This window comes from Chiloscyllium plagiosum, chromosome 30 (assembly GCF_004010195.1).
Source record: "Chiloscyllium plagiosum isolate BGI_BamShark_2017 chromosome 30, ASM401019v2, whole genome shotgun sequence".
Lineage (NCBI taxonomy): Eukaryota > Metazoa > Chordata > Chondrichthyes > Orectolobiformes > Hemiscylliidae > Chiloscyllium > Chiloscyllium plagiosum.
The window spans coordinates 44,836,421-44,859,669 of NC_057739.1; the positions used below are offsets into that span (position 1 = coordinate 44,836,421).

At 41.8% G+C, this 23,249-nt stretch overlaps 1 protein-coding gene across 10 annotated transcripts in view; it reads left to right on the plus strand.

The window, feature by feature from the left end:
* miga2 (mitoguardin 2) overlaps positions 1-23,249 on the plus strand; it is a 62,014-nt gene that overhangs the window by 15,703 nt on the left and 23,062 nt on the right. For 3 of the 10 annotated variants that reach the window (XM_043720615.1, XM_043720614.1, XM_043720616.1), the window contains exons 2-5: positions 1,050-1,174; positions 8,296-8,399; positions 20,232-20,421; positions 21,835-21,947. In XM_043720615.1, the coding sequence (XP_043576550.1) occupies positions 1,050-1,174; positions 8,296-8,399; positions 20,232-20,421; positions 21,835-21,947 (532 nt within the window). Of the gene's footprint in view, positions 1-1,049; positions 1,175-8,295; positions 8,400-11,867; positions 12,294-18,969; positions 19,019-20,231; positions 20,422-21,834; positions 21,948-23,249 lie in introns of those variants that run through there. The other 7 variants (XM_043720623.1, XM_043720621.1, XM_043720622.1 and 4 more) reach the window with 4 other exon arrangements.

The following is a 23,249-nucleotide window of genomic DNA, read 5'->3' on the forward strand; positions in this document are numbered from 1 at the left end:
GAACGGTCTTTGCGGAAGGCGGAAAGGGGTGGGGAGGGAAATATATCCCTGGTGGTGGGGTCTGTTTGGAGGTGGCGGAAATGTCGGCGGATGATTTGGTTGATGCGAAGGTTGGTAGGGTGACTGGTATATTACCTTGCCATGCTAAGTGATCAATCTATGTGAAGCTTGTTCAGCAGTCAGCTATGACTGCTGTGTTCTCCCTCCAAATCTCCCATCTCTCTGTGTCCCTACCTGATCTCTCTCTTCTTCCCCATACTCCCCCCCAACACTATCTCATCCCTCCGCTTCTCCTTCCTACCCTGACAAACAGTTGTCTCCTTCCCCTCATGCTTGAAATCTGGACTGGATGTGATTCAGCAGTGGCAGTGTGCATTTTCTTGGTGCCACATGAAGTGGTGGAGGTGAGAACCATAGGAATACTTAAGGGGAAGCTGGATAAATAGGTGAGAGAGAACAAGGGATAGAAGGATTTCCTAATGAGGATTTGATATAGGGGAGTAGGAGGTGGTATATATGAAATGTAAATGTCAATCTTTTGAGCTGAATAGCCTGTTTCTCTCCCTCAAAATTCTGTTTAATTCTTTGAATCTGGATCCATCTCACAATCTTCAGTACTTCTCGGATTTTCTGTTACTTTTTCTGCTCTGCTGGGTGAGCCTGTTCGTGCTAGTGCATGGTGGGTTTCCTCATTTTGTGCATCTCTTGTCAGTGTTGATCATTCTCCGGTCAGGCGTAGTATGGTGATCTTACAAGGAGGAAGAAATGTTCATACATATACTGCAAAGCTTTTACACCATGAGAGATTTTAGGTATCTGTCAGTCCCTTGGGGATGTCCTCGTCCTCTTCAGTTCCATTGGTTTGTTTTTTTCTCATGCAGTTGCTATTGTTTTCTGCTTGTAGTAATACTCCCAGAAGCTGCAATTTGACAACTGGATGGTGTTGATTGAAGGAGAAATGTTGGAATCTTTTTATAACTGCCTGTTCAGGCCATGGTTCAATGTCTCAGTACCTCTGATAACGTTATACTTCCTTAATACTATGTCAGCCAGGATTGTATGCTGAAGTCCTTGGAACAGAACCTGAATTTGCAACACGCTGACTCCGAGATAAGAGTGTCACCAGTAAATCAAAGCAGACAACATAGAGCATCTTTTATTTTCCCATTGGCAGGTAAGGCTTTGAAGTTCGCAACACAAAAAGGCCATTTGGCTCATTACTCATTACTCTTTGTTAATGCCATCCAGAAATGAATCCCACTGCCTCCTCTCTTTCAAATCTGCACCAATATTTATCCAGACTTTTTTTTTAACACCAGGTGTAGCGATCTCTGCCTCAAACATCCGAGTGCCAATATATCAGCTGTTACTAGAGTCAGAGATATGTTACTACATTAAGAATTTCTTGTATTCTCTCCCTTCATCTTAAGTGACAGTTTTAAGAATGAGCATTCACTACAGATTTCCGTACCAATTAAAGTAGACTTGCCGAACGCTTCTTCAGCATTCTTTCTCTTACTCTACATTCTCTTAACCACGCCATAGCAGTCTCTTCTTTGGAAGAAACAACCTCTCAATTTCCTCTTTACATTTATAATGGATGTGTCTGCATCATCCTTACTCTGTGGCAGTAATTGCCTTTCTGTAATCAAATGTCCACAACAGTGCACACAAGGTGTGTAGCAAGGATATCTTCCCTATGGTAGGGGAGTTCAAAACTGGAGAGCATTTTTTAAAGATGCGAGGACAAAATTTTAAAAGAGACTCGAAGGGTGACTTTTTTTAACACTGAGTGGTTCATGTCTGGAATGAAATGCCAGAGGTAGTGGTGGATCCAGCTACAGTTACAACATTTTAATAGATATTTGGATAGGTACATGAATAGGAAAGGTTTAGAGGGACCAGGGCCAAATGCCATGCAAGTGGAACAAGTTTAATTTGGGAACATGGTTGGCATGGACTAGTTGGATTGAAGGGTCTGTTTCTGTGCTGTATGACTCTAAGATGGATGTGGTTATTGGAAGTCCATCACCTCTGTTCCATGATATCAATGCAGGAGTTCCTCAAGGTAGATATTTTTGAGTCAACCTGTTCTGAGATGGTCACATGTCTCTGGAGGGATTGGGTCGTGACCTGGGCTTTTGTTCAGAAGTAGGGACACTAATATTGTGCCACAAGAGCTTTAGGTCCTTCAATGTCATGTCATAAGCCTAACTGTCTTCAGCTGCTTCATCAATGACCTTCCCTCCATCATAAGGTCAAATGTAAGCATGGTCACAGATGATTACACAACATTCAGCACCATTTGTGACTCATCAGATACTGATGCAGTCTAATGTCTGAATGTAGCAGTACTAGATGTTCTCCAAATGCAGGCTGACAAGTGATACGTGGCATGTGTTTTACAAAAGTGCCAGTCAATGATTCTCCAACAGAGAAAATCTAACCACTGCCCCTTAACATTCAATGGTGTTACCATCACTGAAGCCCCCACTGTCGACATTCTGGGGATTACCATTGACTGCAAATAGAACTAGTCCAGCCACGTAAATACAATTGCTACTAGTGTAGGTCAGAGGTGAGGACTCCTGAGGCGAGACATTGTGGGGCCACTTAAACCAAATGACTGCAGCGTTTCAAGAAGGCAGCTCACCACCACTTTCTCAATGACCATGAGGGCTGGGAAGTAAATGGTAGCCCATCCAACGATGCCCACATCCAATGAATGAATGAAAAAAATTGTGCCCATCCTCAGTAGAACCTACATTAAAGGGGGAAAAACCTTCAGAATGTACCAAGCCATTTCAATAGCCAATTAAATATGTCACAGTTGTGGTTATTGTTCTAATGTCTGTTAGATTCCCTACAGTGTGGAAACAGGCCCTTTGGCCCAACAAGTCCACACTGACCCTCTGAAGAGTAACCCACCCAGACCCATTCCTCCACCTTATATTTACCCCTAACTAATGCTCCTAACACTATGGCCAATTCACCTGACCTGCACATCTTTTGGATTGTGGGAGGAAACCAGAGCATCCAGAGGAAACCCACGCAGACTCTGGGGGAATGTGCAAACTCCACACAGACAGTCGCCCAAGGCTGGAATCGAACTCGGGTCCCTGGCACTGTGAGGCTGCAGTGCTAACCACTGAGCTACCGTGCCGCCCTCTGTCAACTGAAAATTATTTTATCAACATTTTTGGAAGCAGTAGAGACATTTTGCAGACAATATGCTGTTTGTGGGATCTTGCTTTGTACAATTAGATCTGTTTCAGTGTTACTGTTTGAAAGGTCACTGTTATTCTGAATATTGAGAAGAATGCTGCTTCTCTTCAAATATGTTCCACCTCCTCCCACCTTACTTCAGCTCACCCTATCAGCCACGTTTTACTCCACCTGGGACGGGATGGAAGTCTTATGAACAAAACATTGACTAGGCTAGTATGCAGCAGGGTTTGGCAGACTAATAGGTGACTTGATTGAAACACGAGATCCTGAGGAGTCTTGACGGGTGCATGTAAGAAGAATAATCTAGAAGGATGGCTCACTGTTTCAAAATGAGGGAAATCCATTGGAGACAGAACTGAGGAGAATTTCCTTCTTATGAAAGATCATGGTATTTGGTACACTGTTCCTCAAAAGGCATTGGAAGCTGAGTGTGTGAATATTTTGAAGGCAGCAATGGATCGATTCTTGCTGAGCATGATTGAAATATTATCCAGGATGGGCAGAAATGTGGAGTGACTGGATCAGCTGTGATCTTATTGAACACTGGAGAAGGTTGGAGGGACCGAATAGCTTTCTCCGGCTCCTGATTCCTGTTTGCATTCCTTTCCCTTTCATATTTAACTTGTTTAAATACATGTGTCATTTGCCTCAAGCGCTCAGTGCCTGTATTTGAGGCCAAATGGTTAAAGTGATGGATTAGAAATCCATTGGGGTTTTCCTATGTTAGTATAAGTCCTGCTGACTGCAGTTCCAAAGGGATCTTGTAGCAAAGTGGTAGGATCCATTTTAAAAAATTTTTTTGGAGTCCCATCTGCATCAGAGTAATAATTTGTCTGAACAGGTCATAGAGATATACAGCACAGAAACAGACTCTTTGGTCCAACCTGTTTATGCCGACCAGATGCCCTAACATTTGGCGGGATATTACTCATGCCCCCCCCAACACATTTTCAGCACAGAGGTGGAACAAGTGCAGAGTATCAAGCTCCTGGGAGTAGTTATCTATAACAAGCTTTCTTGGACTCTTCATGTGGACACACTGGTTACAAAGGCCCAACAATGTCTCCTCTTCCTCGGGCAGCTGAAGAAATTTGGCATGATGGCGAATACTCTTGCCAACTTTTATAGGTGTGCCATCAAGAGCATTCTGTCTGGATGTATCACTACCTGGTATGGCAACTGTACCATTCAAGATCGGAGACGGTTACAGAGTGTGGTGAACTTGGCCTGAACAATCACAAAGCCAACCTCCCATCTATAGAATCCATCTACCAGGCCTGCTGTTCAGGAAAGGCTGTCGGCATGCTCAAAGATCCATCCCTGGCAATGTTTTTCTACAACCTCTTCCATCGGGGAGAAGGTACAGAAGTCTGAACATGCGCACCAGCTGGTTTCGTAACAGTTTCTACCCTCCTGTTGTTCGAATACTGAATGGACACTCAAACTCATAATATTCGCCTGTATCTGTAATTTTATTTTTGCTGCTGTTTACTTATTATTTACTTATCTATGCTACTGAATGATGTATTGCTTGCAAGGCAACACTTTTTACGGTGCCTCAGTACACATGAAAATAAATCCAATTCAGTTCACGTAATCTAGTCCCATTTGCCAGCACTTGGCCCATATCGCTCTTAAACCCTTCGTATTCATACACCCATCCAGATGCCTTTTAAATGGTTTGTTTTGGAAAAAAAAAACCTGTTTGATTGTTCTCCTCATGCTCTGGGTAAACAGAACTCTCCAGTGTTCCTTATTGAATTTATTAGTAACTACTGAATGGCTATTTGGGGGTTGCAAGTTTTGATTGTTTTTATACAGCGTTTGTACATTTTGAGCACAAGCTTGGTTAACTGAACAAATGGCGGTTTAAACAGTGATGAGAAAGTGAGGTCTGCAGATGCTGGAGATCAGAGCTGGAAATGTGTCGCTGGAAAAGCGCAGCAGGTCAGGCAGCATCCAGGGAACAGGAGAATCGACGTTTCAGGAGAAGGGCTCATGCCTGAAACGTCGATTCTCCTGTTCCCTGGATGCTGCCTGACCTGCTGCGCTTTTCCAGCAACACATTTTAAACAGTGATGGCTGGCATGTGGATATGTTTAAGGTGAGACTTACGTTGGCACGGTTTTGCCTGAGCATGAAGGTATTTGTAGTGCTTGCATTATGATTGCAATCAGATCAGTCTGTTTATGCAAGTGGCGTATAATTATTGACAGTACGTGAGATAATGGAAGCATCCAGCTACAGCATGTTGACAAGTGAAAAGGAAAGTTTACCTTTTGTGACCTCTGGATTTCGCAAAGCACTTTACACCAGCTAAATGCTTTTGAAACAGTCACTTGCTGTAACTATATTGTTCCTTTAACCGCAGAAAAATATCCCAAGGCGCTTCTCATTCATATAATCAGACAAAATCAAATACCAAGCCACATAAAGGGATAGAGCGACATGTCTAGAAGCTTGATCAGTGATGAGTGACTCCAGTGTAAGAGGTGCAGTAATTTATTGCAATTAACAGTTTGCTATAATGAATTTATTGGCAGATAGGTTTGTTGCAGCAAGAGTCTTATATTCAGTATGTACGATGTAATGTAATATGGAAAAAATGGCTACATTCAATGCATGAACACATCTGCGGACCATCTGACTCAGAGTTTCTCAAGCTTGGTTTTTTTTGGCTATTTATAGCAATATCTAAATCTCTTGAGTTTCTTCCGAGCGTGTTGCAAACTCCTAGCTATTGTTTGTGTGCTGAAGAATCTGCAGTTGGTAGTTTGGTTCCTTGTATTTTTCTCCTGAAGCAAAAAAAAATTGCAGTATAATTTAGTGTGTATCTTTTGGATGCTGAGTAACTGGGGTTTAATTCCTTTTAACTAATTTGCTGAATTATTTTACTTTCTTTTGCATTCAAAATGCCTGACAAATCTTTTATATAATATAATCATTTGATTGTGTTTGGATTTGTATCCAAAATACTTATCTGGTTTCATTGGGCATCTAGTCAGACATGAACTGGTATTTATTTCTCCTTTGGTCTCGGACAGTGCTTTAGCAAGTTGACTTCTAAGTCTCGTGTACAATTTCACATGAAGCAGATGCGGTAGTAACATAGCACACCACTAACTGTTTACAGAGATTCTCTCTCTGTAGCAATCCACTCCGCCATCTCTTCACAGCCCTGTAACATCACTTCAAATGTTTATTCTGTCTTCCCTTAAAAATTGGTTTCTCAATCATCTTCCTGCAATGCAACATCCTAGGGTCTGGCATCATTGATGTAAAACAGCAGCAACTTACATTTGAAAAACATGTTTAAGCGGCAAGTGGTTCAGATCTGGAATGTGCTGAGAGAGTGCAATGGATGCAGATTCAATCATGGCTTACAAGTGGAAGTTATCTGAAATTGTTTCATTTTCAGGGCTTCAGGAAAAGGCAGGGGTGCATCCGCTGGTTGGGATGTTTGCTCTTGTGGGAGAATCTGGAACTAGAAATTGTTGCTTAAAAATAAGAGGTCGTCCATTTAAAACACAGATGAGGCGAAATATGTTCTGTGGGTTGTGAGTCTTTGAATTATCTTCCTGAAAAGGCAATGAAAGCAGAGTCTATGCATATTTTTAAGGAAGAGGAGGCTAGATTCTCGGTCAGTGAGGGGTTGTAAGGTTATCGGGGTCGATGAGAATTAGATTTGAGGTTATATGACATTAACTGTGGTCTTATTAAATGGCAAGCATGGCCTCTTCCTGCTTGTTCATATGTTCATGTTACAGGTGCATATAAGTTCCATTCTTGTGTGTTTTCACTAAGTCGATTTGTGCACAAGTCAGAACACAATACAGTACAATATAAAATAGCTGTTTGTAAAAATGAGCAAGCATTCACATGTTTGGATCTTTGGTATTAATACACCCCTTTGTGGAATCTAGTTCATAAGTATGAGTGTTTGTAATTTGGGCGTTCATAAGTCAGGTGCTAGCTGCAGTTGATTTTCTCCTTTACATTGTAATTCATAGGTATCAGAGGACAGATTTGGCTCATATTTGTTTCTCATACCTCAGCACGTTTTCTGAGCTGATGCACTGAATTGCAGCAAGGTGACTTTACTAGCTAGTTTTGTAACTAGAGCCGATTCGCTTCATTTAGTTAGCAAATATATTTTCATTTTTGCATTTTAACTTTTTAGTACCTTGTTTTTAAATAAATTCAAGGTGGATGTATTGTAATTTTATATATTTTTCTTGTTTGATTTTAGATTAAGCAGGAAACTCCACCACTGTTAACTGTCTTAAGCTGTGCACATTGTAAACATGTGAATTCCCTCTAAAATTTCACCTTTTTGAGCAATCACTACTTCTAATATTTTCTTCTTTGGTTTTTCATACACCTTTTGTGTTCATGTGGCCCTGTAAGGTTCTCTAGGTCTACTTCTGTCTGTTAAAGATTCTATATAAGTACAATAAGAGAAGTGGAGCATTGCAGATGCTGGAGACCAGAAGTAAAAACCGAAAATGTTGGAGAAACTCAGCTGGTCTGGCAGCATTTGTGGATAGAGAAACAGTTAATATGTTATGTCCGATGCAACTTATTCAGATCACTGTATATGTTACCATAATTCCAAATCATAGTTATGATGTTGTGCCTCAATAGGAACACAGCAGTCATTCCAGTTGGCACTTTTATGAGAAATAACTTCAATGGCCCTTTCCAACTCCCTGTCCTCTACCACCCAGGGAACACTACTACCCTCAAGATCCCTTCCAAATTGTGCACCATCCTGACTTGAAAAATATTGTTGGAACAAAATCTTGGAGTTCCCTACCTAACAATATCAAACCACACAGACTGCTGCAGTTCATGATCGTTTACTGAGGGCATGTTCCTGAGGGCAGAGATGCCCGTGTCCCATGAACAATTTTAAAATTTCAGGTTGGCTGCATTATGCTCTGTTTGGATAGAAATTTCAGGTTTTTTCCCTTCATGCACTGCTGATTTCTTAACATTCATTCAATGTTAGTGTTGCAACATTAGTGTTCTCTTTTTTGACTTAGTTGTGTTTCTCATTCTCAACAGGATGTAATGTTTGTTCTTCATCAAATTGTATCCTGAAGACCCTGATCCTGGGGCCGAGGATGTCTGGTGGAATAGTGGGAAGTGAGCCTCATTCTGTGTTCAAGGTACCTTTTAATGTTTTTTTAGCCAACTATATGCATTGTTTAAGTAAAACAAATTCAGATGAGTGTAAAATAATTAACTGGAGCAATGCCCAGCCCCACGCCCCCGAATTGTTTCATGACTGTCTGCTGTTGGACTCAGATGCAACATAAAAGAGGGTTATGATTCTCATCCTTAATTTGAAATGTAGCAGTTATTTTAAACGACTGGTAATCCAAAGAACAGGAATTGCAAATCACACTGTAGCCATTTTTGAGTTCAGTTTTGCGTCTGTTCAAGTTCTGTCAGATCAACATAGAAATGCTTTAGGGAAGGAAATCTGCTGTGTAAATCCAGTCTGACTTCCTTGTGACATCCGTCTCAGGCCAACATTGGCTTTTAACTGCCCACTGAAATAGCCCAGCAAATAACTGTATTAGACCAGCGTTCAAGTTATGTAGGTTGAGGCACAACCTACCACCACCTCAGGGCAACTAGACATGAAGGATAAATGTTGCTGATGTCCATATCCAGCAGCATTCACCATATTTGAAGTGAGTGCAGGGAAATTTGGGAAGAAGGGAAAAAAGTGAATTTGCCTGTACATCAATGCTGTCACAGCTGGTTAGCATGGAACTGTGAGTTGACTTGTCCTCTCCTCAGCTGAAAGTCCTGCTTCATCAGAGACCAGCTAACTCTGTACTGACAAAACATTTTTAAAGTTTTGCAAGGTTAATTTTATCTTGTCCTGTACCAGGCTCTCACTGAATCAATTGCAATGGAGCCTCCCCAACTTGCTGCCCTTGAATTTCGATGGTGTTGGCCCAGGTGCAAGTACAAATAAGTGTCCCAGTGTCTCCTTTCCCATACTGCATTCTTTGGAGAACAGAACTTAACTGTTGCTAAGAGAAGGTGACCATGTCTTCAGCTACCAGGTCTCTGAGCTCTGGAATTCCATTTCTAAACATTGCTGTTGCCATTTGTGTTTGACCCAAATATCCCATTATGTAGATCAGTGTCTTTTTTTTATGTAGCACATTTATCTGCTGTCCTTCCCTGGTCTAGCTTGCATGTGACTCCGGACTTACTGCAATGTGGTTGGTTCTTAACGTCCCTCTGAGATGGCCTATCGAGCTATTCTGGTTAAGGGCAGGTCGGGATGGATAACAAATGTTGACTTTGCCAGTCATGTTCACATCCCATTTATAAAAAAAAACTAAAACAAAAGATCCTTGAAACATTTTAACTGTTAAAAGTGGTGTATAATTAAAATTGACTGTTATTTGCCGCTTAGATCAGATTAATGTGGTGAGCAAATTTGGAACAACTTGCTGACAGACCTACAGCTGCTTGGCTAGGTGCCGGGTTTAAATCTGACAATGCTCAGGGAGGCTGCAATGTGAAAAGGAATATTCTTCTCTGATGCTGTTAATCTAGGGAGATGCATAACTAAAGTATGTCCCTGCATTGTTCCTGATTGGGCAGTGCTCCTGTTAAAGTACACCCATTTTGTGTTGCATGCTGCTTTATTTTTGGGAGGAGTTGATTTTAGGACAGTTGGCACTGTCCTGGTTTGCTGATGTTTAAAGGGCCAGTGATCCACAGAGCATTCCCCATCTGTACATTGTCATATTTAATTGAGCTTTGAACTTGTGTGGCTGAGCCTCCATTTAAACTTTATGGCTCAGTTTTTGTAGAAGTCCTATATTAAACTCATTTGGGGCCATGTCATTTTGCACAAAACAGCAAGCAATTGGAGTATGCACTCAATGGAAAGGTACTGAAAAATGTGGTGAAAAGAGGTGACTCGAGTCAAATCCTCTGAAAGTGGATCTAGAGGTCGATAAATTTATTTAAAATTGCATTTAGCTTTTATAAATCTGGGAGTGGAGGCAATTAATAAATTTGTAAAAAAAAATTGGTTTTTTTCCACGGTATTAATTCTTAGACTTGACGTCAGTTTTTTTTGGTTTGCAAATAATCATTATTGAGTTCAATCTGTCTTGTCACACTTGTGCCCTAAGGCATAGTCATGCAAAAAAAAAAACAAATTACCTGTACCTGCTTTTGCTCTGGGTTCAGACAAAACCCTTATCTTTCAGTTCTAACCTTTTGCAAATTGAAAAGGAATGCTTAAAATCATTAAAGGACTCTAATCACTCACATCCTTCCTTGTAATGTTTAATTCAGTCTGATGTAGTAGTTGTTTCTCAGTTTCATAATTTATTGATTATTGTCTGATTTGTTTGTGATATGGAGTGCTCTGCTCACAAAAGAATTCTCAATCACAGAATGTTTACTGTGCAGAGAGAGGTCATTCGGCCCATTGTATCTGCACCATTGCCCTGCTTAATCCTTATAACTCTTTAAATTTTTCCTTTTCAAGTAACAGTCAAATTCCATTTCAACCCATTCGATTGGACCTGCCAGCACTACACTCGCAGGCAGTGCAATCCAGTTATCACCTTCCTGACAAATACTTTTTTTTGCCAGGTGTCACCCTTGCACTGAAACATTCTGGGAATGAGCAACTTTGGCTATTTTATTGTTTCTAAAATAGTGCACATTTCATGATATTCTATCTGTAATTGTGAAAAAGAACTCAATCCCATTCAATGGAATTAAATCCTAATGCTGTGTGTAGGACAGGGTGTTTTACAATAGTTGTGGTGTTGTGTGTAATATTCGTTATAAGAAGCACATTAAAACCATAAGGAATGGATAGGATAGACTCATTAATATGATGCAATGTTGGGAATCTGTAATTCTGAAGAGCAACATGAGAGATGGGGTTGGAAGGGTGAGCTATTTTCTGTACTGAGGATATTAAAATGATGGTTCTGGAGGCGAATAGGGAAAGTCACCCAGCTGGTGGGGCAGCGATTAGGGGTTAACTGTTTAAAGTGCAAGTTATGAGAGAATTTAGCAGAAATTCTTTTACGTGGAGAGTTATTGGACCATGTGAGGTTTGCTAAAAGGAAAGGTTGAAATAGACACATGCATTTATTAAGGTAAAAAGTGATAGTGTGTTTGAAACAGAGGCAGATACAGGTCTGTGAGGCAGTTGTTACTTTTGGATACTCTAACAAGTAGCCAACACAGACGTAATGAGCTGATTAGCCACCTCCTATGCTGTAAATGGATATGATTCCAAGTGGGTAAGTGTAGAATTGTAGGCTCAGACTTGGTTGTATTGAATGTAGATTTAGCTTCTTTTTGAAGACTTTTTTTCTCCCTTCTTTGCTGCTACTTTGGGAGCACTGAAGAATCACTCTGATTCCTGATGATCCCATTCAGAGGGAAGGGAGAGGGAGTGTTAATCTAATGTAGGTGTAATGCTGCAATCCAGAGCGAGTTGCCCCCTCTTAGTTTGAGGTTATACCTGAGTAGGGAGTTGGATGCACAGAGCTGCATGTGTTTGTGGCAATTGTGCTTGTTCTGCGGCTCACTGCTGTTACCTTGTTTTTAAACTTGGCTTTTCATTGATCTAGAAGAAGCAAGTGGTTAGAGCACTGAGGCTAGGGCAGGAGCTCTGACTGGAACCACACAGTAACTGAGAGCTGTCAACCTACTGGCATTGGAAGGAAGCAACAGAGAGGGTCTGGGGCGGCAGCTCAGTTTGAGAGGATTGCAACCTTTTTCCACCACCAACCCCACCACATCCCTCTCGAGGGAGCCTTGATGCTGAATTTCAAAATGCAATGAGAAGTGACTGAAACATCCCAACCCCCTCTGCTTGATGACTCTCGCCAATTGACTGAACAAAATCCTCAGCGAACAAAGCCTTGTGGACATACAGGAAGAGTTGATCTGAGTGCGCAATGTCGTTGAGGAGAACAGATGGGGCATCCATTATCCAAGCCCTGGCGATGACTGTGGCTGAAATTCCGGTATTCCTGTACTCTACGTTCGGGCAGGTATGTTGACAACCAACAGGGCAAGATTCCTTTCTCATCTCTCTCTCTCTCTCTCTCTCTGTGGGTGAGGGGGTGGACTGTGGACAAAAATCCTGCTTCTGCATAAGCACGTCCTCACAGGCTCCTATATTGTATGCAGTTTTCAAAGTAGGTATGCCAAGTAATTTCATTATTCTGACTTATAAATAATCTTAATATTGCAGTTTGAAAGAAACCGTTGGGAGGAATATTGTAGCTAGCTATTCTATCCTCAGCGCTTCGTTGAAGCGCTAATATCTGAGCTGAAGTGACGCAAATCCGGAACTATTGCTGTCAGATTTGGGGTATGGTCACAGGTCAGGCAGAGCTTGACGCAATGTGATGAGCAATTTAAAAGATAAAGGGATTACTTGTGAGTTTGAAAGATGCAAGTGCCAGAGAATGAAGCACCTTTTCCAGCAGTAAGTGTCTGGAGGCCAGGAGTATTATTGCCTCAGCTCCACTTGAGAATAATACTGAGGTAGTACCTGATCAGTATCCACTGACCAGCCTGCTGCGTTTCCCTCTGAAGTAAATCGTGCAAAGATTTGTTTTGCATGGTAGGCCCTAGCTCAATGGGAACTGCATCAAGACTGTTCAGGCTAGTTCCATACATGATCATGTAAGCAACAGAGGAATAGTTCATCCATCTGGAGCTGCTTGTTACATTCACTAGAATGTGCGACACTATATCAGGTATTTGACTTACATGAATGCTTCCTCCCGCTTTCCACTTTATTTCATCCTATCAATGTGCCTTTCTGTTTATTTCTCCCATATGTACTTCATTAACTTCCCCTAAATGCATTTGGTGCTTTTTGCCTTGGCCACTTAAGATAATGTATTCCACACGGGGCAGAATGCTGACTGTGGTTAGCACTGCTGCCTCACAGCGCCAGGGACCCGGATTTGATTGCTGCCTAGGGAGACTGTGTGTGGAGTTTGCACGTTTCTTCCCCCCCCCCCCCCACTCCATGTCTGTGTAGGTTTTCTCCAGGATCTCCGGTTTTCTCCCACATTCTAAAAGATGTACAGGTCAGGTGAATTGGCCAGGTTAAATGACCCGTGGTGTTATGTGCATTAGTTGGGGATAAATGCGGGAAACTAGTCTGGGTGGGTTACTCTTCAGAGGGTTGGTGTGGACTTGTTGGGCCGAAGGGCCTGTTTCCACGATGTAGGGAATCTAATCTGATCACACATTTATCAGTGTGTTGTGTTCTTGTGCTTCAGTCTTGGATTGCTTTTCAACCTTATTTACAGAATTTCCTGTTGGCACATACATCTGTAAAAATAAAGTGAATGTATAACTTAGTTTAGTAGTTTAAATTAACCAGAGTTGGTTGATTCTTTGTTTTTGAATGTGAGGTGATGAGGGCAGACGTGCTGCCTGACACCTCCTTCCCTCTTCTGGACATTTTGCTTGGTGCAGCTCAGCAAGCCCATTGACGTTTATACCTCCTCTGTTGGCATTCACAGTTAAAGCTCAGCATCACTGCAGTGCAGTGGTTTAGGTTTCACATTCTTCTCTTCCTGTTTGTCTTCCATGGGTTCGAAGCCTCTCATTTCAGATCTGTTGTCTAACCTAATATCCCAGTTCATTCCAGCTAGCGCAACGCCCGTGCCCATATAGTTGCCCTTTAAGTGTGAAATACTGGTCTCAGGCCAACTCTCCTCCCTTTCAAACTGGATGTAAAATTAAATCATGTTATGATTGCTATTGCCTAGTAGTGACTTTACTCTGAGGTAATTAATTAACTCTGTCACGTTACACAACACCATGTCTGGTATAGTCTGTCTGGTCAATTCCAAAAGCTGCAGCTCTAAGAACTCCACATCAAAGTTACTATAACGGCCAATCTGATTTTTATGGTTTGTATGTATAACACCTAGTATTTCATGTATTTCTATTCCTATATCATGCTTACTGTTCAGGGGTCAGTAAGTCACTCCAAGTGACCTCTTTTCCTTACTATTTCCTCACCTCCACTCAGGCTCATGTTGCATTATGGTCTCCTGAACCAAGTTCATCTCAATTGCAGCAATATCATCCTTGATTAGGAGTGCTGATCTTGTTCCTTTGCATAGCTTATTCTTCTTGAATGTCATACAACACTCAATATGTAACCCAGTCCTTGTTATACTGCAGTAATAGCTGTCAGATCGTATTTATTCAGTACAGCGAGTGCTGTCAATTTATTTTCTTAATGACTACTATGTGCATTTAGGTACAGAGCTCTTAGTTGTGTTTGTAGTTATTTTTTGTAGCCTCTAGTCTTGGCTGCTCATATAGGCTTGGATTTTTCTCTCTTTCCCTTCCAGCCATTCTCTGACTTCCATTTTCCAAATTGGTGATTTGCTGTCCTGCCTCAGCTACCTGTCTCGATTTGTTACATTTACCCAAACTTGATCCCTCACTTCACTTGTTTAGTTTAAAGTGCCCTCTACTTCATTCGCCGTTTGTGAGGACACCAGTCCCAGTATGCTTCAGGTGGAAATGGCCCTATAGTAGAGATTCCTCTTTCCCCAGCACTAGTGCCAGTGCCAGTGTCCTGTGAATTGGGGTTCACTTCTCCCAATCATCCTCTGAGCCACTTCTCTAATCTTATCCATCCTATGCCAGTTTGCATATGGCTGAGGTAGTAATCCAGACATTATCATCTTTGAGGCTCTGCTTTCTAACTTGTTATACCTGCTCAGCAGAACTGTTTTTTTCTATCTTATCTTTGTTGTTTGTATCAACATGGAACATAACCATGGGATTGCCGCCTTCCCACTGCAAGTTCTTCTCCAGCCCACAGCAGATATTTGAAACCTTAGCACTGGGTAGATGACACACCCACCTGGACATGTGCTCTTTGCTGCAGACAATAATGTCAATTCCATCACAACACTGTTCCATACTAGCACTCCATTCCTCCTTGTGCTTCACTCTGGAATAACTTCCTGAACCACACTGTCATTGCCAGTTAATTCATTCAAATAAACTGAAAATTTCAAACCTTTTAGACAATTGGAGAGGCTAAGGCTTCTACTTTGAGTCTCTTACTTGTAGTCATAACCTCCTGACCCTCACCACTGACACAATCAGAAGACCCTTTCCTAAGGGTATAAATAAAGTGCCCAGATAGTTATTCCCCTCCCTGCTGTGTCAGTGTGTACAGCTTGGCTTCAGCTCAATTACTCTCAGCTGAGGTTCCTGCAGTTGTATTTCCTTGCTGCAGATGCATTTGCTTTGGATCATGCTGGCATCCAGAACCTCCCACATTCCCCTGCCCTGCCATCACTAATGATTGTTAATTATTTAAAATTACTGATTAATTTCTAACTGATGCAGCCTGCACCTCCCAAATATTTTAGCATTGCCACTACACTTTTTACAAACAATGAAACAGTAAAATACATGCATTATACTTACAGTTTCTAATACTACCAGCTACTGATTTACATATTATCTCTGCTGCAAAGATTGGAAGTCAGATGCTGGAGGCTGAAACGTATAATCCTCCTTGCCCTCACTCGGTATAGTTCTTGCAATAAGCCTTACTGAAAGCAATTCTTTGCTCCATGCACTGCATTCTCACTTTGAACCAATTCCCAAAAATACTTACTTGGCTTCTGTCTCACTCATGTGAGAGCTCCCTCACACTGACTACTCTTCATTATATTCTATGCATCAGTAGGATATTGATGTGCAATCTTTATTTTTAAAGCTTTTCCCTGTTTTTTATCATCCTCTGTTTTCTCCTGTCTTGGTTTTGGCTCCTTGATGGAGTTCATTTCTGTGGATCCTGGTTTTCTGCTGGTTTAGGCTCCTTGATGGAGTTCATTTCTGTGGTTCCTGGTTTTCTGCTGGTCTCTTGTCTCAACGAAGTATATGAATGTAAATAGTGAGCTGTTGGATGACGCATCCACTTTGTCCATTATCTAAAAAGCATGACTGCGATCCCAGATCGGACTATCTTACTCTGCGGCTAATTGGTGCACAACAGAGATTGCTTACATGCCTATTTATTGTGCTTAGTTGGGAGAAATTTGCTAATTTTTGAAAATTAGGTGCTTTTCATTGCTGGAACTCCCGGAGGGAGTTGTTTGGCCCACCGTAACTCTGCTGGCTCTTTGAAAGAGCTGCTCGTTAGTCCCATTGCTGGAAATTTGTCCTTTTTTTCAGTTCTATCCAATTCCGTTTTGGAAGTTGCTGTTGAATGTGGTTATTTCAACCATTCAGGCAGCATGTTCTACATTATCAATCTACTTGGCATAGCAAGCATTTCCAGATATAAGTTGTATTAAGCAATGTTTTCATCTCTACCCTGACAATATGCACCAATCACAGGTGCCGCATTTCGTTCTTCCACTTCCCATACTAGTCATCCTTTTGATTTTTAATTTCCTGTTATGTAACTAGATTGGAAATGTCCAAAGAAATTTCACATTGAACCCTGAGGACAAGCTGAGAGAAACAACATGCATGTCAGCAGTCTGACCTGGATTCCTTTGGTTGTTGTTATTCATTCATGGGATGTGGGCATCAGCGGCTGGCCAGTGTTTATTGCCTGTGCCAAGTTGCCCATGAGAAGGTGGAGATGAGCTGTACAGGCTATCAGTAAACCCCCAAGGCCAATAGGAAGGAGTTCAGGATTTTGATCCAGTAACACTCAATGGTGATATACTTCTAAGTCAGGATGGTGTGTGGTTTGGAGAGGAACTTGCAGATGGTGTTCCCATGTATCTGCTGCCATTGTCCTTCTCAATGGAAGTGGTCATGGATTTGGAAGGTGCTGCCTAAGGAGCCTTGGTGAATTTCTGCAGTGCCTCTTGAATGTGGTGAGTAAGTTATTAAATCCACATGTGTCCATGTGGTTTCCATGGTTTAATTGCCTTAACTGAGCATTGCAAAATACTGCTGCTTTACCTATGTAAATGTTTTATTAAAGCATTTTCACTGTTTAGAGTTGGTGGGCCTAAAGTTTGCAGATGGACGGCACGGTGGCACACTGCTGCCTCACAGTGCCAGAGACCCGGGTTCAATTCCCGCCTCAGGCGACTGACTGTGTGGAGTTTGCACATTCTCCCCGTGTCTGTGTGGGTTTCCTCCGGGTGCTCCGGTTTCCTCCCACAGTCCAAAAGTGTGCAGGTTAGGTAAATTGGCCATGCGAAATTGCCCGTAGTGTTAGGTGCAGGGGTAAATGTAGGGGAATGGGTCTAGGTGGGTGCACTTCGGCAGGTCAGTGTGGACTCGTTGGGCTGAAGGGCCTGTTTCCACACTGTAAGTAATCTTAAAAAAAAAAAAAATGAGAATAGATGATAGACTGGGTTCTTATTCAAAGAGGATGGGAACGGAGGGTGAGTTTATTTAGGACAGAATCTCTGAATTCTGCAGTTCTTTCTGCTGTGATTTGCAGTCTTGCCAATTGATTTAATTTAAAATTAGACACTTCAAATGAATCAATAACACTTGGCTTACCTACTTTTATAATTGTGCACGAGTGATTTGATTGTTCTATACTCCTTTTTCTAATGCTTTATGCAATGTTTCTTTAGTTTGCAAAGCATAATTGAACAAAAGGTGTTGAAAAGAAAGAAATGTAGAATCATTTCTCTGTTTCTTCTATTCAAGTTTAATGCCTTTTTAAAAAATAGATGTGTGTTTCATAATTGGGATTTTGTTGAATATCTGGTAATTTTATGGACTATTCTTAACATTGGATAGTATCTTAACATTTTATGACTGGCCATTAAGTGGCCATTTGAGGCTTTTTGAAAATCTAAGCATCACTCAGCATTTCTGTGAGGCAGTTTGAGAAAAGCTGCAATGTAAGATCCACAGTTTAGGTTAAATCTCTAAGGGCCTATGTGGAAAGAAGAGACTCTTAGAAAAGCAAGAAATTATAACCTTTTAGAAAAAAACTTAAATATTGTACCCTTAGAGGGAAACAAACAGTTCAGTCTCAACTCTGCGATGACAGCTTAGAGTTGTACCTCATGGAAACAGGCCATTCGGTCCAACTAGTCCATGCCGACCATGTTTCCAGACTAAACTAGTCCCACCTGCCTGCATTTGGCCTATATCTCTCCTACTATTCATGTACTTATCCAAACGTCTTTTAAATGTTTTAACTGCACCTGCATCCACCACTTCCTCTGGTAGTTCGTTCCACATACGAACCATCAAAAAAAAATTGCCTCTCATGTCCTTTTTAAATCTTCCTTCTCCCAACTTAAAAATATGTCCTCTAGTTTTGAAATCCCCCAATTTAGAGAAAAGACCCATCCAATTCACCTTATCTTTACCTATGTAAATGTTTTATTAAAGCATTTCCACTGATTAGAGTTGGTGGGGCCTAAAGTTTGCTGATGCGAATAGATGATAGACTAGGTTCTGGTTCAAAAAGAATGGGGACTGAGGGTGAGTTTATTTAGGACAGAGCCCTCTCATGATTTTATAAACCTCTGTAAGGTCACACCTCGACCTCCTGCGCTCCAGGGAAAGAAGTCCCAGCCTATCTAGTCTTTCCTATGAACGCAAACCTTTCATTCCCGGTAGCATCTGGGTAAATCATCTCTGAACTCTCTCCAATTTAATAATATCCATCTTATAGGAGTGCGACCAGAACCGTACACAGTAATCTGGAACAGGCCTCACCAACATCCTGTGCAACCTCAACATGACATCCCGATTCCAATTCTCAAAGGTCTGAGTAATGAAGGCAAGCATGCTAAACATCATCTTAACTACATGTCTATCCGTGCTGCAGATTCACAGAATTATGTACTTGAACCCTTCGGTCTCCCTGTTTGATATCATTACTCAGGGCCCTACCATTAATTGTATAGATCCTGCCCATCTTTGTTTTACCAAAGAGTAATACCTTACATTTATTCAAATTCAACGCCAGCAGCCACTTCTAAGCCCATTGACCCAATTGATCAAGATCCCTTTGTAATCTTAAATAACCTTCACTGTCGACTATACCACCAATTTTGGTGTCATCCACAAACTTATTAACCATATCTCCTACATTCTTATCATTTACATAAATGACAAAGGAAAGTGTACCCAGTACTGATCCCTGTGGAATACTGCTGATCAGGTGCCTTCAGTCTGAAAAACAACTCTCCACCACCTATCTCCTAGCATCAAGCCAATTTTGTATCCAATTGCAAGTTTTCCCTGAATTCCTTGCAATCTAACTTTAGTCTACCTAGTGGAACCTTGTCAAAGGCTTTACTAAAGTTCATGTAAACAATGCCTACCACCCTGCCCTCAATGATCTTTTTGGTTACTTCCTCAAAAAACTCAATCAAGTTTGTGAGGCATGATCTTCAAGTTTCTGACCCAATGACTGTTCTCTTCATGATCAATGCTAGATTTGACAGCTAAGTGGGTGCTGAATGTGCCTAGTTGCTTGACATCAGTACTGAACAGAATAAAAATAAACCCAACTGTAGAGTATACTGCTATCCTTGCTAGAAGCCTAGTTACACTTTATGATGATGTATATTTCCCACCCAGTTAGACTGAATAGAGTAGCAGGTTAATGTCCTTTTTAACAGGCGAGGCAAGAGGGTATGTTCCTTATTCCTTTCACCAGTTACCGAGGGTAATGAGGGAGAAAGGATTAGAAGCTATAGGTACCTAGATGGGATTGGTGTGGAGGGATATGAATCAAACAACGGCAAATGGGACTAGTTTAATTGTGAAAGCTGGGAGGTATGGACAGGTTGGGCCAAAGAGTCTGTTTCCATGCTGTAGACCTCTATGATTTTATATTGTCAGAGTGAAATGAAGGGTGGAAAGAAGCTCATGTGGCACTTGAGCGTCACGATACGTTGGGCCAGATGGCCTGTTTTTGTGCTGTGATATCAATATAACATCTTATCACTGATTTTAATATGTTCTTTGTTTGATACCATTTGAAGTCCATCTTCTCACAACTGAAGCTGTCTCCGGGTCTGAAGAAGGTGCTGTTTGCAACAGCTTTGGGCACAGTAGCCTTGGCCCTCACTGCACACCAGTTGAAGAGGAGAGGACGGAGGAAAAAGCAAGATGCCGAGAAACACAAGGCGTTACAGCTCCCTGCACTGGGCAAGCTTCCATCCTTAAAGAGAGGTAAAAATGTGATGCCACTGTTTTGTTTGTGTTTGTTTAGGTTCTCCACTCCTTTTTAGAATGGTCTGACTCCTAGTGTGGTCTCAAATGCCAGTGGTGTAGGTCAAAGGACTGTTGTTGCTGATCCCATACGGTGGGGTCAGTGTGATATTGTACTACAGAGACCTGATCTCATCGTCCTGATATTCACACTCCTGTTCCTCTCTGTGAGAATCTCTGATCAATATTTGGTGGGAAACTCATTTTCTTTTCTGAATCCTATGGGTGCTCTGATAAATCTGCTATTTTAGTGGAGACCAGGAATCAAAACTGGAATCTTCCTAGTTTGCATGCTAATGCTGCATGTGCTCCACAGAATGCCTTCTGATGTCCACAGGCAGCCCTGAAAAGTTTAAAATGTTGATACCAATGTTTTAGAGGCAAATAAGTTCTTGATAGGGATATTTCACCTCTTATTTCAGATACTATGACCAGTTTCCACAAATTTGAACAGTAGCTGACAGTGGTGTCACATTTGGTCCTGGTGTGGGTTAGGTGTTTTATCTTAAGCCTTTAAGGTGATCAGCAATGAAATTAACCAAGGCTGCAAACTTTTTTCTACCTTTCCAAACAGTTTTATTATAATTATTAAAAAAATAAAAAAATGATTTTTTAAAATTCACAGGCATCGCCTTAAGACCATTAGACCATAAGACATAGGAGTGGAAGTAAGGCCATTCGGCCCATCTAGTCCACTCCGCCATTCAATCATGGCTGATGCGCATTTCAGCTCCACTTACCAGCGTTCTCCCCGTACCCTTAATTCCTCTAGACAACAAGAATCTATCAATCTCTGCCTTGAAGACATTTAGCGTCCCGGCTTCCACTGCACTCCGTGGCAATGAATTCCACAGGCCCACCACTCTCTGGCTGAAGAAATGTCTCCGCATTTCTGTTCTGAAATGACCCCCTCTAATTCTAAGGCTGTGTCCACGGGTCCTAGTCTCCTCGCCTAACGGAAACAATTTCCTAGCGTCCACCCTTTCCAAGCCATGTATTATCTTGTAACTTTCTATTAGGTCTCCCTTTAATCTTCTAAACTCCAACGAATACAATCCCAGTATCCTCCGCCGTTCCTCATATGTTAGACCTGTCATTCCAGGGGTCATCCGTGTGAATCTCCGCTGGACACGTTCCAGTGCCAGTATGTCCTTCCTGAGGTGTGGGGACCAAAACTGGACACAGTACTCCAAATGGGGCCTAACCAGAGCTTTATAAAGTCTTAGTAGTACATCTCTGCTTTTATATTCTGCTTTTATGTGCCTTATGCTAACCCCACACACACTGTCATAATTTCGCAAGCACATGTTATTGTCCTCACTGACCCTAAAGGGATCCTATCAAATTGTCTGATATCTTTCCTCTTCCTTACAGCAACCCCACCCAGAAGAGTGCAGAGCCCAGGGAGTAAGAGCAATGATACTCTCAGTGCAGTCTCCTCCAGTGTGCTCAGCAGGCGATCTAGCTCGTCCCAAAGTCTAACATCGGTAAGGAGCAATTAAACCATGAGTTCTTTATTGTCTTCCTACATGAGGAAATTCCAGGGCTGTGGGCAAAGAGTGCGGTAATCAGATTAGTTGGGATTCGGAGGATTGCAGAAGTGCTCCAATGCTGTATGATCCTGCATCAGTATTTAATGTCCAAAACAATCCTCATTTTGCCAGGTGTATGCTGTTATTGACTGCTAACAAAGCAGATTTTTCTCATTACCTGCTCAGCAGGGGAAAAGCTAATTTTACGAAGGGGACTTCTGCGAGTAGATTGGAATTGCAGTTACAGGGTAAAGGATTTATGGAGCATTGGAGGGCATTCGGGGACAACTTAGTTCAGGTGTAGACTAAGAACATTCCTTTGATGATAAAAGGTATACCATCAAAAACTAATGTGCTTTGCATGGCAAAAGAAATAAAATGCAAAGTAAAACTGAGAAAGTGGACTAATAGTGCGAGCAAGATTCAGATAATAACACAAAAGGTTTGGAAAATACTGGACAGAGGTAATATGTGGCAAAGAGCAGTAATTAGAGAACAATTAACAAGCGATGAGCCTAAACCATTTAATGAGCATATAAATTGGAGGCAGTTAGCTAGGGAGACAAAATCTTCATGTGGAGGTTGAAGGCATGGCTGAAGTATTAAATGTTTTGCATGTATCTTCACAAAGGAAGTGGGTAGTGTGGATGTTATACTGAAAGAGTCATGTGATAATATGATGGAGGAGCAGAAGTAGACTACTCCACCCATTGAATTTGCTCTGCCATTACTCAAGAGTCATTTTTGATCAACACCCCACTCAGCATCTTAAACTTTCAGTCGCGTCACCATCAGCACACGGGCAGCAATGTGTACCATCTACAAGATCCACTGCAGCTTCTCACCAACTGCCTTCTACAGCCCCTTTTGAAACGTATTACCTCTACTACCTGGTCAAACAAGGGCAGCAAGCATATGGGAACACCAATGTCTGCAAAGTTTGAGAAGATTTGTAGCTCGGGTGCTCGTTGTTGTGGTTCTGTTCGCCGAGCTGGGAATTTGTGTTGCAGACGTTTCGTCCCCTGTCTAGGTGACATCCTCAGTGCTTGGGAGCCTCCTGTGAAGCGCTTCTGTGATGTTTCCTCCGGCATTTATAGTGGTTTGTCTCTGCCGCTTCCGGTTGTCAGTTCCAGCTGTCCGTTGCAGTGGTCGGTATATTGGGTCCAGGTCGATGTGCTTATTGATTGACTCTGTGGATGAGTGCCATGCCTCTAGGAATCCCCTGGCTGTTCTCTGTTTGGCTTGCCCTATAATAGT